The sequence below is a fragment of the Elephas maximus genome, chromosome 22 (assembly GCF_024166365.1).
Source record: "Elephas maximus indicus isolate mEleMax1 chromosome 22, mEleMax1 primary haplotype, whole genome shotgun sequence".
Classification (NCBI taxonomy): domain Eukaryota; kingdom Metazoa; phylum Chordata; class Mammalia; order Proboscidea; family Elephantidae; genus Elephas; species Elephas maximus.
The window spans coordinates 52,739,529-52,756,110 of record NC_064840.1 but is presented as its reverse complement, the minus strand read 5'-3'; the positions used below and the strand labels follow the sequence as shown (position 1 = coordinate 52,756,110).

The following is a 16,582-nucleotide window of genomic DNA, read 5'->3' as shown; positions in this document are numbered from 1 at the left end:
GTACCTTCCGTGTTAACTTTTTAAAATAATTTCTTCCTTTTCTTTTAAGTGAATCATGAAATAGGAACAAAAAAAAAAAAACCTGACTTCAGGGCCCTGGAAACAATACCTTGTGAGGAGATTTAATTTGTGAATAGAGTCTTGAGCTAGTATTGGCTAGCATAAAAATGACTTTCAGTGTATTTTATGGAATATATGTAATTAATTAGCCTTGTCCTTTATTCCTGATGTTTATAGGCTATGTGAAAAAAATCAGGTACTGCTTATAGAATTTCATTGCTCAAGATCTGACTTTGCAACTGCAGTTTTCTCTATGTTTTTGAATTGAAGAAGATATTAAGTGGGCCCCCTGAAAAGTTCAGAGAGAAGCAAATTAAACAAGCATAATCAAACCCCCAAGATGTTTTGGTTTCTTTTGTTTTGATTGTCGTTTTTGTTCTTTTTGACGGGGCGGGGGGTCTCTGATGATGCTATTCTCTTAGAGTGTTAGTATTTATCTTTTTTGTTTCCTTTAGTTTAATGTTTGAAATTCATTAAATGGGTTGAGTAAAATGGGAGTCCTGCCTTAAGGACTTTCCTGCTTAGTGGAAAAGCTGTGATTTATAAAGTCACAGCATAATGAAATAAAGTGGTAATGAAAAGCCTTGAGCAGACTGTTTGTGTCATAAATTTTAGGCAAGTTACCCAGGTTGGTTTGTTTAATTATTATGGGGCGGGGGGAGTCTTATCAAAATTTTCGTTTCTAATAGAAGGATCCCTCAAACTAATAGCTCAGATTTTTTCTTAAAGTCCAAACCATTCCTTTAAAGGCAAATAAATGTTTACCCTTCTCTTTAGTTAGTGAAAGATGACACTGAAGCCTTAACCAGTTCCTTTCCTCTTTGCTTTTAAAACATCACATTAAATAGATTTGGATCTCTTTGGGCTTTTGACCAAAGCACACACTCATATCCACCCGTTCTCCCTGGATCTAGTTCAAGATTTGGAGAGAAGGGTTTGTTTGGGGGCGTTTCCCTTGTCTTATCTCTGTGTGAGCATATGCTAGGGTTGCATTTATTTTGACCCTTCCCTTTTAAATTTGGAACTGAAGTGAGAGTTTAAAGTACAGCCAGAGAAGGAAGTCTGCTGAACTTTAGACATGAGGGATCCAGCGAGGAAGGTGCGTACATACATTCTGAAGCTTTCTCACAGAGGTGGCCATTTCTTACGTATGTAGATCTTTATAAGCTAATTCAATTAGCTATTCAAAGGGAAAATACTTAAAGCTATGTAAGGTCTAGGTGGTACTTACATTTTGTGTTTACATGCTTAAGTTTAGCAGCAGTGCCTCTGGTATTCATAATTTTGAAACTGATAGCAGAATAGAAGCAAATTCTGAATTTTTAGAGCTTTATGGAAACACTTAGGAGGGTGGGTATTTGCAAGGAAAAAATGTACAATTTGTGATTGATCTTCAGGGGAAAAACTGAAAAAGTATGTAGCTATTTTAAGCATTCTATCATTTTGTCTTCTAAAGCATCAAAGAAAGAATTACAAATGGTTATTATTAGATAAAGGTCACCCAGATTCTCCTCAGAGTTGAGAAGCAATTCTCTCTTCATTGATCTTTACTTATCTTTGTCCAGTAATTTCCAGCACAGTACCTTGCATATACAGTAGACTGGATTGATTTCTTTTTAACTGATCTTTTCCAGAGCCTGGCCCAACTAGAGAATCTGTGCAAACAGCTGTACGAAACAACAGATACCACCACTCGACTCCAGGCAGAGAAGGCCTTGGTTGAATTCACCAACAGCCCCGATTGCCTGAGCAAGTGCCAGCTGCTCCTCGAGAGAGGGAGTGTACGTAAGATTTGAAAAATCCCAAAGGATAACAGAGGCTTAGGAAAATAGACCCTGGTTCTAATGGTAGGGGTGGATTGTGATAGCTTCTGTTCGTTGATTCTTCTAGATGTCCCTGCCTTCTAATTTCACTTTTTAAAGGCACCATACTTGCCAGGTAGGCAAAACAGTCCATATCGACCCATCAGGAAAATCTCTTTGAACATATATTTTTGTCCTATCATTTTTCATCTGCGATCAAATTCCTAGGACTCCTTTTCTGTTTTTAAACTCCGTGTTATTTTATAAGATCCCCAGGCATCAATTTCTCCTCTTCTGTACCACAGCTGCTGCTTCTTGTTTAGAAGTCTAGGAAAAATTTATCTTGACAATGAAAGTACAGGATGTTTTAGGTTTTAAAAGTGGAATTAGAACCTCTTCCAAATGACATTAGACATTAAAAATGACATTGTAGTGATCAAAATAATACTACAAATGAGATGCCATTTGATTAATTTTAGGGGGAGGTTTGGTCTTTGGAAAGGTAAGATCCCACCAGGGTACCCTGAAAGGGTATTATAAAAGTCAGAATACCAACTAGAGTCTAGAATCTAGTGCTATCCTTCTTTAGACAAAGTGGCAGCATAACATGTCCAGTCTGCCTCTTATTTTTTCAAATGCTTAAACTACTTTCCATGCATGCTTACTTATTACCCTGCTTCACAGATGAAGGGAAGAAACCAAGAAAAAAAAAAAAAAAAAAATTTTTTTTTTTTTTTTTCAGAGAGTACAAATATTAGCCATAATTATTATCAGTGTAGCAGAGGGGAAAATAGGAATGATAGTGCTGTGTTATATCCTGAACAACAATGAATCCCTCAAGAATTGGTTATTAAAAATTTACTTTCCAAAAAGCATCCTTAAGGCTAAAAGGAGATGTGGGGGGAAAGAATGAAAGCAGTTAATTTGTTGAGAGGGTGGAATTCTAGATAGCTTCATTTACAAATCAGTGTTGTTACGATATTTATGCAGTGAATAGAACAAACTATAGTTGGTTTAAAATTATCCTTTAATAGCTGAGGTATCTGATTCTTCTTCCAAGTATCTCAGGGTTATAGATAGGATCATGGTCAGAGACTGTATGTAGGTACAGTCAGAGACTGTAGTGCTGTGATCTAAGTTTTACACATATTATATTTCTTTTAAATCACCTGGTTTTTGGGTTGATCCACATGTCTGTTGTAGAGGAGGTGTTCAGCTGGCTCTTCCAGTTGACCCTCACTGGAGGGACACGCTATACTCTCTGACACTGCTAATGCCAGTTACTCATTACTGACAATCAAAAAGCTGGAAAACAGGATAGGTACAATACTAAAAACCTTTCATTTTAGTGGTATGTTTCTTTTTTAATCTCTCAGTTGATTTCTTGGTGACTTAGCAAATTTGTTGAAATTAAGTGTACAAACCATGATCTGTAAGTTAGAGTAGGATATTTTCCACTATTAGTAAGTAGTTTGACATACCTGCTTTGACTAACCAATTTAAACCATGCTCAGGGGTGTTGATAAAAATCGTATTAATTTTCAAAGTCACTTTTATAGATTTTTTTTCTTAATCTTAGATGTTCTTTATACCTGGTGGTATTACATAATGCTAACATAGATGACCAACTGTCTTAGAATTCTTAGTTTCATGAAAAATTATCTTTGAGGTTGGTTAAGTTATCTTTAATGGCTCTGAGTCTGTTTCTTTTATATGACGTGCTGTAATAAAGCCACCTGCAGGGCTGCTTTTGTGGCTCCCTCTTATGCATTATAATCAGACAGAATGCTTGATTCTCCGTAGGGTTAAAAGCCACAGAATGAGATAATGCTGTTCTGTTGCTGAGGGTATAGTTTTTCCTTCTCACAAATAATTGTTGAGAAGTTTACTTTAAAACTAGCGTATATATTCCCCAGAGCTGTAGCCGACAGCTGTGTTAATAAAAAGATATAATTTGGGGACTAACTATATAGCCTAATGTGGTGGTTCCCCCTAATATTTCTTTTTTCTTTCTGATACTATACAGACAGGAATATTATGAGGTGAAACTTTTTGAAGTATTTTTAAAAACAGGGATATTGAGGGGAGAACATTTTTTGGTTAAATGAAAGATTTTTCTTCTAAAGATCTTATGATATCTTTCTGAAAAGATCTCTAGCATCTACCCCTCACTGATCCAAATATCTGCATTGGATTCAGTTTGGTCGTGCCATTCACTTTATCTTGCCCCTTGTTTGTGACTGAAGTCAGCTAAATAAGCTCTTATGCTATATGGTACTTATTTTATGGGAAATAAAATGATACACCCTCTAAAATCCAGGGGATCAAATATAGCAAAACTGATTTTTTTTACCCCCCTCATCTTAGCACAGATCTCCAAGTAAAAATCTTATGGCTTACTTATCCAATAATTTTAATTATAGGTCCTTTTCTTTCCTTCTTTTCACAGTCATCTTACTCCCAATTACTGGCAGCTACATGCCTTACAAAGCTTATATCACGCACAAACAACCCCCTACCATTGGAACAACGAATAGATATTCGTAAGTAGAGAATTTTCTGTTCTGTTTTAAAGAAATCAGTTTGTTTAGTAATGTGCTAGTAACAGTTAGATTTATGTGCTTGTTTGACAACACTCTGAAATTTCCTAAGCATACAGACTATCTAGAATCCAAGTTTTTTCCAGAACTTTGAGTTATTGAAAGTGAGCCAGCCAGTTGCCTCAAGTGGATTCTAATTCATGTCAATCCCATGTGTGTCAGGGTAGAACCATGCTCCATAGGTTTTTCAGTAGAAGAGGGTCCAATATAATTACTTCCAGGAAAATCCTAAGTCATTCCTTTTATTGTCAGAGGTTTCTTTCATTCAGTCTTTACTGCCACTAATAACTAAGAAAAACATTGTTAAACATTTTTAATTCTATTCAGAGGATATTATTTAACCCCCTGGGTGGTGCAAACAGTTAAATGCAGGTCTACTAGCCCAAAGGCTGGCTGTTCGAACCCATCCAGAGGCACCTAGAGAGACATGCCTGGAAATCTGCTTCTGAAAGGTTACAGCCTTAAAAACCCCGTGGAGCGGTTCGACTCTGCACACACGGGGTTGCCATGAGTCGGAGTCAACTCAGCAGCAGCTTACAACCGCAGGGTGGATTCAGGTCTATCATACTTCGTCTTCTTCTTTATGAAAATAAAATTCTGAATTAAAAAGCTAGTAATTCCAAATTCAAGGTCCTGTTTCTCAGTGGCATAATGAATAATGAGTGTTTAGGATAAATAGTCTAAATTTACCAATTCTTGGCCATTTAGTACATATTTAAAGATGTACACCTTTCTCTGTCAGAGCTTTCTATTATGTGAATTATTTTTGTTTTATAGGGAACTATGTGCTCAACTACCTTGCCACTCGGCCGAAGTTGGCTACTTTTGTGACCCAAGCACTCATTCAGTTATATGCCAGAATCACAAAACTGGGCTGGTTTGACTGTCAGAAGGATGACTATGTCTTCAGAAATGCAATCACAGATGTCACAAGATTTTTACAAGTAGGATGTGTATATTCGACATAATAAAATGGAAGAAGTAAAATGTATATACTTAGCTGCTTTTAAAAAATTACTCAAAGTGGAATTATTTCGTATATTTTCTTTTGCACCTTTTTTACTGTTAATACATCCTGGCAGTGTTTGCATGTTAGCACAAACAAACCCTGCTTCATTCTTTCTAATGCCTCCATACTATTTCAATCTAAAACACCATAATTTAATTAACTAATCTTTATAGATGGACATTTAGTTTGTTTCTAGGTTTTTTACTGTTAAATAATTACTTGAGTGAATATCCCAGTACATATACCTTGCCATACTTTGAATAAGTGTGTTGGTAGGATGAATTCCTAGCCTTGGAATTATTGAATCAGAGGTGTATGTATGTGTGTGTGAGTATATATATTTCTTTCTTTCAAAGATACTTCTAAATTACCCTCAAAAAAGTTATACCGTTTATACTTCCACCAATGGTTTGTAAGAGTGCCTGTTTCCCTGCACCTCAGCCTCTGAGGCAAAACTTTTTATTTTTCCAATTTGGTAGGTAAAAAGAATTAGTATCTCGTTGTTTGGGTTATAAGTGAGACAGAACAAGTTTTCATATGTTAATTTACTACTTATCTTTATTTTTCTGTGAACTTTCTGTTCATATCTTATGTGCATTTTTGTTATCAGGCTCTTTGCCTTTTTCTCATTGTTTATACAGTCTTTGTAAATTAAGTAACACATTTATTTTTCATTTATCTTACAAATGTGACTTAGCAGTTTATCTTTTCACAGTATTTATGGTATAAAGCTTATGGCACTTTTTAAAATACAAGAATTTTAAATTTTGATGAAGTCAGAGTTTATCAGTCCTCCTTTACAGCAGTTAGACTTTATGTCCTGCAGAGCAACAGTTGGAAATTAGAATTCCTTGCTTCTTTGTCTAGGTAGTTTCATTAGTGACACAGGAATCCATCATTCCAAAGCCTGACCTCATCCCAAATGCAGAAAGCAAGCTGCACATGCTAACTCCTTCTGCCTTGTGTTTTTTAACCAGGATAGTGTTGAATACTGCATCATTGGCGTCACAATTTTATCTCAGCTAACCAATGAAATTAATCAAGTAAGTGCTACAGCCTTCCTCATTGAAGTAAGTGCCATATTTTTTCTCAGTATTAGTGTTTTCTGCTGTGTGTGGGATGATCTTTTTTGGCAGTTGTGTGCTTTTGCGGTAAGTGATTAACGCCCTTTTGAAACAAGATAGTTCTATTGGGTTTTCCTCTGCAAGTATGACCTACCTCACTCTTATTGCCCCAGTCTGTTTTTGTCTCCAGAATTTTTTACCCTCCCACCTTGGCTTTCCTTCTTGGTATTAATTGTTCATCGTTCGAGATAAGAGCAATGGTCCTAAGTCAAAACTGTAATGAAATATTGCCTTGCTAGTGAAAGAGAATGAAAATGTGTCTTAGAAAAACAGATCATAAAAGTGGAATCAGCATCATTTGTATGCTCTCTCTGCTCCTGTGTACAGAAAAAGAGCTAACCGAAAGATTGGCAGTGCGAATCCACCAGCAGTTCCTTGGAAACCCTATGGGGCAGTTCTACTCTGTCCTGTAGGGTCACTATGAGCCAAAATTGACTCAAGGGCAACAAGTTTGATTTGGTTTTGGTGTAGTCATTTAAAAATCAGTTCCCATGGGCTATTATTAAAGATTTTGCCGGCAATCTTTTCAGAATATATGAAACATTGTTAAATACCATATAATTCTTTAGTCATTGATGGCACAGATTACTACAGAGGAAACACCAGTTGCTTTTAGTGCTCTATTATTTTCTCAATCATTTAACGTTTGTGTCCAGCTAAAATTTTATAGTTATTGGATGGGCCAGTATTAGTATTAGTTGTAACACCGCACCCTTAAGTTGTCAGCGTATTAATTACATTAGCATCACTGTTGCTGTTGCTCATAATTATGCAGACATTTTTATTAACCCTGAGAAATTGTCACTGGAGTTGGTATTGTTTTAAATGCACCAACTGATAGCCTATTAAAATCTGGAGTCCACATCATAGTCTGTGTCGCACGCAGTCCCCATGTGGTCAGTTATTATCAAAACCATAAAACTTACACTTTTGAGTGACTGTTGTGTGCCAGGCACTGTTGTAAGCATTTCCCTTATATTCGCTAATTTTATTCTTGCACCAGTCCTATGAGATAGGTACTGTTATCTCATTTTCTGGATAAGGAAGCTGTGGCACATAAAGGTTAAATAATTTACCTAAAATTTGACAGTTAGTAAGCAACAGTATCTGAATTTGAATCCAAGTAGTCTTATTCCAGAGCCTGTACTCGTAACAACAAACTTACTATTTAACCACTGTTACCTTAGTAGTGAAGTCTCTGGGTGTTGCAAACAGTTAAGCACTGGGCTACAAACCGAAAGGTTGGTAGTTTGAATCTACCCAGAGATGCCTCAGAAGAAAGGCCTGGAGATCTACTTCTGAAAGATCACAGCTATTGGAAAACCCTATGGAGCTCAGTTCTCCTCTGCAACCTGTGGGGTTACCATAAGTCAGAATTGACTCGGCAGCAACTGTTTTTGTTCACCTTAGTGGTAGGAGAGCAGGCATTAATACAGATACTGTGAGGTTAATGTTCTCCCCTCTGAAGCCTGGTCCCACAAAATACATCAATGTTGGTGTAAAAAAAATCTTTGTAAAATTTTACTTTGCTTTCTTAAGAAAATGACAGACATGTGTCTGTCCAAGATATTTATGATAACACAGGAACACTGAAGCTAGAATTGAGGAATATTATGAGCCTCTCTATAACTTAATCTACTGTTGTTTTTTGGTTGTCAGATTTAAATCAGAAAGTAGGTTTCTGTCACCATTACTGTTTGAACTTAAAATAAAATCAAGGCACATCCAACTTGATTGTCTGTCAGCAATCCTGCTGCATTACTCTTTAATGTGGCAAAGCAAAATGAGCTCTTGGATGAACTGATCAGTAATGAAGAGATTTAAGCTTTGCAACCTCAAAATTCTTTTTATTTCACTATTGAGCACCTACTATGGTCTAAAACTAGAGAGTATGCTAAAGAAGTAAAATATTTAGTCTTTAACCACAAAAAAACCTATAATTTAGCGAAAAGTCAAGAACAGCAATAAGTAAGAGACTAATAAAGCCATTTAAGTATTCACTTGTATGGTATAGACTGTACGTTGACTAAATGAGAAGGAAGAGCGAATTACAGGCTATTGTCATTTATCTTAAGTTCGTGGCTATTCGTTAATGTCTGTTTTGGCAGTTCTGTGAGTCGGAATCGACTGGACGGTGGGGTCGTGGGTTTTTTTTTTTTTTTTTAACAGTAACTTCAGCCCTGAATGGTTTGTTTACTAAAATCCAAACTCTGCTGTTTTGTCTATTTTTGAGACTAAGCCACAACGCAACATGACGGTAATTATTAGCAGTGTCTGCCAGCAACTTGGACATTTTACCTACCTGTGTGCAGAGGAAAATAAAAATCTACAGTGGAGATCCTCATCCCTTCTCCTTTTTCCCCTTGTAAGCTAGAGAGAGGTGATATCCTGGCTACCTATTTAACCAGTTTATGCTCTGCACACTCTCACCATGTATGATTTAACAGTCATCGAAATGTTAAAAATGTGTTTAGATGTTGTTACTGGAAATCCTTCTAATTTATTTGAAGTCTGTGTGATAATTTTTTTCTTTGCAATAAATTGTAAAACTTGCTTTGGTTTATTCTTTTTCCTTACAGGCAGACACCACCCATCCTTTGACCAAGCACAGAAAAATAGCCTCTTCTTTCCGAGATTCATCATTATTTGATATCTTCACACTTTCCTGCAATTTACTAAAACAGGTGAGATTGTAGGTTGGGTCATGCTCCCAGGCCCTTTTGAAAGGATAAGAATGAGTAGGGACTTGTTAGATGGATGTCAGCTCTTTGATCTTTCACATAATACATTTCTCAGAGGCCGTTAGAGAAACTTGCCAGATTGATCACTGAAGTTTGAAAACAATTGTGATTTCCCTATTTTCGATCCATTCGCCTAGGCAAAGAGCAGCAAGCAAACACTCATCCCATGCTGCTGTCTTAAAGGAATCCCGTTTACCACAGAGTTTGAAGTTTTGTTGTTTGTTTTTTTATAGCCACATAAAATCTTCCTATACGGAGTGAAAACATGTTAATTTTGTAGTGTTTGGATTCTTAGTACTCTGAAAGCAGGTTCAAACTACATTGTTAGCATACAAAAACCAGTCTGCCTTCCTTGTCCCCTGCTGAGCTAAGAGCATCAAGTAAACAAGAACATCTGTAAGGACAAGTAGACTCTGAATTTTTGACAACCATTTAGATTTAATAACCTGAAGGGATAGACAGTATCACATAAGGAAATTACCTGTTTTTAAAATAGAAAGTTGATGTTTCTATCCATTTATTGATAGAGTTGGGCTAATTAACCTAAGAGTCCTGCACATTTATAACAGTGTTGAGATCCTTGATGCTTTGTCCCTGTAGAAAGCTAAGTGGAATCTGTAAACATTACCTCTGGCTTAATGTTCGTTTTTTGTTTTTGGCTCTCATTTTCCAGTTTGTCGCAATTTTAGTGTTAGAAGCAAATTTGAATTCTTTCTGTTGCCCATCTTTTTCCTCAATTACGTATCTCAGATTTCCCAAACAATCCTCAGGTTGGGCAAGCTGCCTGGCAAAGTTCATTCTCCGTGCTAGAGGGAAAAGGCTTTGAGAAAACTTTAAGGATTGAACCCTCATCACTGATATCATCAAAAACTGTTAATTTTCTCTTAGCCAGCCAGTCATTGAGGCCATGGCTGGTATAACTTTTGAATCTGATAGTCACAGCAGCTGTGAACCTGTATTAAGCTATAGTCAGGTTCTCTGCAAATGAATAAATAAAATGCAGTGGTGCTTTTGTTTTAATTATGGTTTGAAAGATTTTTGTTCATGATAGTGATGATGGTGTTAAAAACAGGAAGGAAGGTAGGGCAGGGTGCAGAACTTGCTCAGAACTCTCTCCCAGAGTGTAATCCTTGCCCTATCTAGAAATAGCTAGGATTTTACAGGCAAATGAACCCACAGGCATCCCACATTGCTTCACAATTCCCTGTGGCCACTATGTCTACAACATATAAAAAGTAAGTGCTAAAAAAAGGTTTTTTGTTTTGTTTTCTTAATAGCAGCTTTATGTTTTTCAGTATCATTTAATGTTGTCTAGCACAGCTTTTCTGCAGAGAGATCCCTCTTTATAAGAATTTCTTTAACAAGCATGCCAAACATCCCTTATTCTTTAAGCAATATGACTTCTCTGAGTCTGTATTCTTATCCATCCCTTTTTACCACCTTTTATCCCTTGGAAACCCCAGCCTATTCTTAAGAGTGCTAACTAAACTAACAGGTAAGTAATCTCAGTTTCCATTTATCAGACATTTATACGCATCACTGGTCCCCTTCCATCCCCTGAATTGTCAAAAAATTTTGCCCTTTCCATTTTCTCCCCTGGTTCCTGACAGAATTTATTAGTAGCAAGTAACTAACCAGTCTACAAAATGTATGGCTGGCTAAGCTCTTATCTTAGTTGTACAACTAGTGACTTTTTCTGTAACAGTAAGTAAGGAACTAGACATTTTCATCGTGACGTTAAGACACTGGAAGTGCGGCATCCTTCTGGGAAAAGGCATCACTTTACGGCATTGAAATATAGCCCTCCTTTTCTGCTTCAACAGCCTCCTTTTGAGTCTGGGAGCAAGCTTGGAAGAGAGAAGTGATTATTAGGGGCTCATTATGTGGTCATTTTTACAGGCTTCAGGAAAGAATCTAAACTTGAATGATGAAAGTCAGCATGGCTTGCTCATGCAACTGCTCAAACTCACTCATAACTGCCTAAACTTTGATTTCATTGGCACGTCTACTGATGAGTCCTCAGATGACCTGTGTACCGTACAGATTCCCACCAGCTGGAGATCAGGTAACAGAACTCCACCTAAAATGACCTGCTGCCAAACTACCTGGTATCTATAGGATGATCTGAATAACCCTTGGTAATACCTTGTTTTACTCTGAGAGACAATTCAGAATTTTAGCATCTCTCTTTATTAATGGGGGAAGCAGTTAGTAGGGAAATTTTTACTGCTTTCCCCCAGCAAGGGAGAACTCTTACTTACTGACTACTAACTGATACGTATTTGACTTCCTTGCATTAATCAGCCTAGAGACTTCTGTTACCTCATATTCATTTGGGTAATGTCTATCTTTAAAAACAAAATTAAATAAAAGAACTTGTGCCTGTTTTTCTGTTCTTCGGGCTAAAAATTCCTGCTATGGACGAGTCCTAGTTGTCTGAAGTTCCTCAGAATCAGAAGAGTGAGTCTGTTTCTTAGAGAAGCTAAAAGCTAGTTCTTAAAAAGGGGGTGGAGGGTGGGAGGGGCAGTAAGCCACTATTGGCATGTCACTTTCTAAGGAAAAAATCATTCTATCAGAAAAGTAAGCAGAAGAGTATGTTCCCTAATAGTGCCAGAGGTAGGCCACCAGCAGTGTGCAGACATAGCCCGTAAAATGCTGTCTTTTGTCTTTGTTTCAGCATTCTTGGATTCTTCAACGCTGCAGCTGTTTTTTGACCTGTATCATTCCATCCCTCCTTCGTTTTCACCTCTGGTGAGTCAAGACCACTGTTCCTAAAGCAAAACTATTTCTAGAAAGTAACAATGGTGAATGAGCCTTGTGTTCATTTTCCTTTACAGAATCATGGAAGTAAGGCACAAAAATACTAGGGTTAGTTATCTAGCCTTTTGAGATAGTTCGTACCCTAAATCTTTTCACTATAAAATTGTTACTTATTATTTTTAAATTATTTCTGTCTAATGGGCAGTTGCCACTGATGGTCAAACTCTTTTGGTCTCATAACCAGATCTGACTTTATGCTCACCTCAAACTGCCATAGGCTACAGTGTGGGAATTCACTTGATACTGTCTGATTGAACCCTTAAGATTGTCCTGACTGAGAAAATTTTGGAAAATCCTTCAGGCATTTGTTACAGAAATGATAAATGGAAGCTGTAATGGGAAGGCAAATTTGCATACTCATCCACATACATTTGAAAGCTATTAGGAATGGTGTATTTCTCCTTTAAAGCAATAATTAACCTCCTCAAACTCCCACAATCCATTCAGGTTCTAAAATACTATTAGTACAGTATTACATGTTGGTGGTCTAAAATACTGTTGTACATAAAGTATGCAAAGAAAATACAGTAAAGTCATGGCTGCTTGGCATTGTGTTTCTGCAATAAACAACTTTCCTGGCCACTGTATTACTTTTCCAAGTTAACATAGATCTTGGCTTTAGCAGAAGTATGAATTTAGTGTAGTTGTGTGTATCATTAAGGTTACTGCAGGGAAGGTAGTACAGTAAAGAGGAATGATTAATGAAAGGATTTTTTGCAAAGGTGTGGGCAGAATTAAGGAAATCCAACCAAGGGTGGTGATGCACACCCCCTGGGTCTAACAAAAGTGGAAAGCTACCAATAGTGGGGAGCATCAAGGGAAAGGGAAGAAAACCCTGGAGAGAGCTGAAGCTGTGGCTTAGGAGAGGGATATACAACAGGAGCTATGGCCATCAGTAGAGAAAATCAACCACTGCCAACCCATAGCCCAGCCAGGGTGGAAAGAGTACCTCTTTCCTTCTGCCCTCTTATTTCCTGGTACTTTCCATTGGTTGAAGCCAACTAGAAGCCAGAGGACAGGGAACTTGGTTGTTCTAATCCATAGACGTCAGCCTCCCAGGGAACAGAGCAGTGTAAAGAAGGATAAAAATGGACCTGGAGGGACAAACAGAGAATATAAGTATCTAGCACAGAAGGGAAAGGGTAAATGTTTGCTGTGTAAAAGCTGTTTTTTTTTTTTCAGGGCTTCGATCTGACTTGGTTATTTCATTATAGCACTCTGTAGCAAAGCTTGATTAGCCAAAAGGCTCTAGTAAAACTAAAAAAACTTAGACCTTTAATCAGAAATCTTAAATATTTATACTATTGCTTGGTATTTGCAAGCATTAAATATATATATGTATGTGTGTGTATATATATATATAAACAAGAATCAAAGAAGCCATTGGGGTGGTCAAAGAATAGTACTTAAGTGTGTTTTCAAACTGCTAATTAATTGCTATGATCAACTTGGACCTAAGGCTTTTTTTTTTTTTTTAATCTATTTTAGATATGATCTTCCCATGTTCTTATAGTGGTAGCAGGGATAGAAAGGACAGAATTAGTGACATTTGTAAAGGAGAATATTATAGGAGGGGAAAGGGTCTGGTGAAAAATACCTGTGCCATCTTTTTAATCAGTTTTGTTTCGGGTTGTGTCCTTGCTTTTAGGTATTATCCTGCTTAGTACAGATTGCCTCGGTCCGAAGATCCCTGTTTAACAATGCAGAGAGGGCCAAGTTTCTCTCTCATCTTGTTGATGGAGTTAAACGAATACTGGAAAATCCACAGGTAAGATATGACTGTATATATATGTACATATGTAGGACTAGTATATGCCTATATGGAGTCCCAATAAGGAGACACAAATCTGTCTTGGAAGAAGTACAACCAGAATGCTCCTTAGAAGCAAGGATGGTGAGACTACGTCTCACATACTTTGGACATGTTATCAGGAGGGATCAGTCCCTGAAGAAGGACATCATGCTTGGTAAAATAGAGGGTCAGCAAAAAAACAGGAAGACCCTCAATGAGATGGACTGACACAGTGGCTGCAACAATGGGCTGAAGCTTAATGATGATTGTGAGGATGGCACAGGACTGGACAGTGTTTCGTTCTGTTGTACACAGGGTCGGTATGAGTCAGAACCGACTCAATGGCACCTAACAACAACATAAGGAATCCCTGGGTGGTGCGCCGGTTAACCACTTGGCTGCTAACCAAAAGGTTGGCAGTTTGAACCCACCCAGCAGCTCCATGGGAGAAAGACCTAGCAATCTGCTTCTGTAAAGACTGCAGCCAAGAAAACCCTGTGGCGTAGTTCTACTTTGTCACATGGGGTCACTATGAGGAGTCAGAATCAACTCAGTGGCACCCAGCAACAACTAACTGAAAGGTTGGCAGCTCATACCCACCCAGGGGCACCTCAGAAGTTAAGGTCTGTCAGTCTGCTTCTAAAATGTCACGGCCTTCATTGAAAACCATGTGGAGAAGTTTTACTCCACACACATGAGGTCACTATGAGTCAGAATCCACTCGACAGCAACTAACAATATCATATGCCTATCTACTAGAGGGTTGACCTATATATGTATACTAGAAAGAGATCCATCTAGAGGCCACACTTAGCAGAAAACAGTTCAGTCCGTTCATAGGAAGATTTGTGTGAATCACATTTGTAGGCAAATTCTGAGAGTATTTGTCCACAAGAGGCGCTTGTGTCCTCCAGCTTCAGTAATGCACGAATTGTACAAAGTGATAACTTTGAAAGAGGAAAATAAGGATGGAGCTAGTTATTTTTTCCCAAGAAATTAAGAATCCAGAGTTCGTTTTTGTTTTTTTTAATGTACATCATTAACCTGAGTGGATAAGGCTGCTTTTAGGTGGGAAGGGTGATGTGGCTCTTTCAATAACTTGATTGTCCTTTTTGTCTCAAAGATACAGCCAACACCTACTTTTTTAAAGTGCCACTTCCCAATACTAGGAAATATTGTAAAAAAAAATTTAATTTTAAATATACCTAGTTTAATCACTCTTGTAAAATTCATTTATTCATTTGACAAATTGTATCAAGCACCTACTATGTGCCAGGCACTATACTAGGCACGGGGATGAGTAGTGAACAAAACAAAGCATCTGCCTTCATATCCTAATAGGTGAAGATATATATAAAGAAACATTTAATTAAACAAACAGGTATAATATATAAATAAGTTAATACTATTTGATACAAGTATATAATCAAATATATAATTATAGTAATATGTGGATGAGGAGACCTGGTGGTGCAGTGGTTAAGAGCTCAGCTGCGAACCAAAAGGTCGGCAGTTCAAATCCACCATCCACTCCTTGGAAACCATATGGGGCAATTCTCTGTCCTATAGGGTCACTATGAGTCAGAATCAACTCAACAGCAATGGGTCAGTATATGGATAAATACATTTATTATAGTAATGATGACATAATATAAACATATAAACCATTTGTGTAACTTTGCCACTGTAGCTCAGTTGTGTTTCATGATAAATTTGACAGTGGTGAAAATGAAATTTCATTATCTTTTCTTTCACTGGTAGAAAGCAAACAGATCAGTCCCATCTTGGATTATGCCCTATTTCTCCCTTAATCACCTCTATAATTTTTAGGCAAGTAGTGTAATCCTTCTGGGCTTTCATTTCACATCCTTTGAATAGGAGTTAATAATCTCATTTTATAGGATGATTATTACAAACAGATGAGACATCCCTTTTAAAAGTGAGATTTTTTTTTTAATTGTTTTTAAACCTTATACAGACATATCATTAAGGATAATGATTTATAGCCCAGAAGTTAGAAAGTAGAGTCTTCCCCTATATGTCATCCTTGAAGTATGGTGAGTCACATTTTACGTTTTATTTTCCTCTTACACTGTTACCAGAGTTTATCAGACCCAAACAATTACCACGAGTTTTGCAGACTACTGGCTCGATTGAAAAGTAACTATCAACTGGGAGAATTGGTGAAGGTGGAAAACTACCCTGAGGTCATCCGATTGATAGCCAACTTCACAGTGACCAGCCTACAGGTTTGTCTTTGATTGCTTGTCCTTTTCTTCCCAAACATCAGAACCCCTTTTCTTTTACTCATTGGTTTTAACCTTGTAAGAATACTCTTTAGTTTTTTCTTGTTGACAAAGGCAAATGTAAGTATAGGATAACCCTGCAGAGAAGTTACTGTTACAGCCTATCCATACACATTTGCAAAAATGCAAGGAGTGGTTAGAGGAACATGTGGGAATTAGAAGGATAATATCTGGATTCAAGGCACACAGAATTCCCTCATAATTACCCCCAAAAGGGCAAGATTGGAACAGGGAACTAGACATAAGAGTCTCTCCTTTCTTTGTTCATCATGTAATAATAGGGCAGAAGTTCTCAAACTTTATGGCTTACATCAAAATCATGCAAGGA

General features: G+C 37.3%; 1 protein-coding gene across 1 annotated transcript in view; it reads left to right on the top strand.

Moving 5' to 3' along the window:
- Nucleotides 1-905: 905 nt before the first annotated feature.
- Nucleotides 906-16,582, top strand: part of XPO7 (exportin 7) — a 39,365-nt gene continuing 23,688 nt past the window's right edge. Inside the window, exons 1-10 of the mRNA XM_049865134.1 lie at nucleotides 906-1,159; nucleotides 1,695-1,841; nucleotides 4,312-4,405; nucleotides 5,240-5,406; nucleotides 6,449-6,541; nucleotides 9,175-9,279; nucleotides 11,236-11,401; nucleotides 12,014-12,087; nucleotides 13,805-13,924; nucleotides 16,051-16,197. Coding sequence (XP_049721091.1) covers nucleotides 1,139-1,159; nucleotides 1,695-1,841; nucleotides 4,312-4,405; nucleotides 5,240-5,406; nucleotides 6,449-6,541; nucleotides 9,175-9,279; nucleotides 11,236-11,401; nucleotides 12,014-12,087; nucleotides 13,805-13,924; nucleotides 16,051-16,197 — 1,134 coding nt within the window. The 5' untranslated portion in view covers nucleotides 906-1,138. The remainder of the gene's footprint in view (nucleotides 1,160-1,694; nucleotides 1,842-4,311; nucleotides 4,406-5,239; nucleotides 5,407-6,448; nucleotides 6,542-9,174; nucleotides 9,280-11,235; nucleotides 11,402-12,013; nucleotides 12,088-13,804; nucleotides 13,925-16,050; nucleotides 16,198-16,582) is intronic.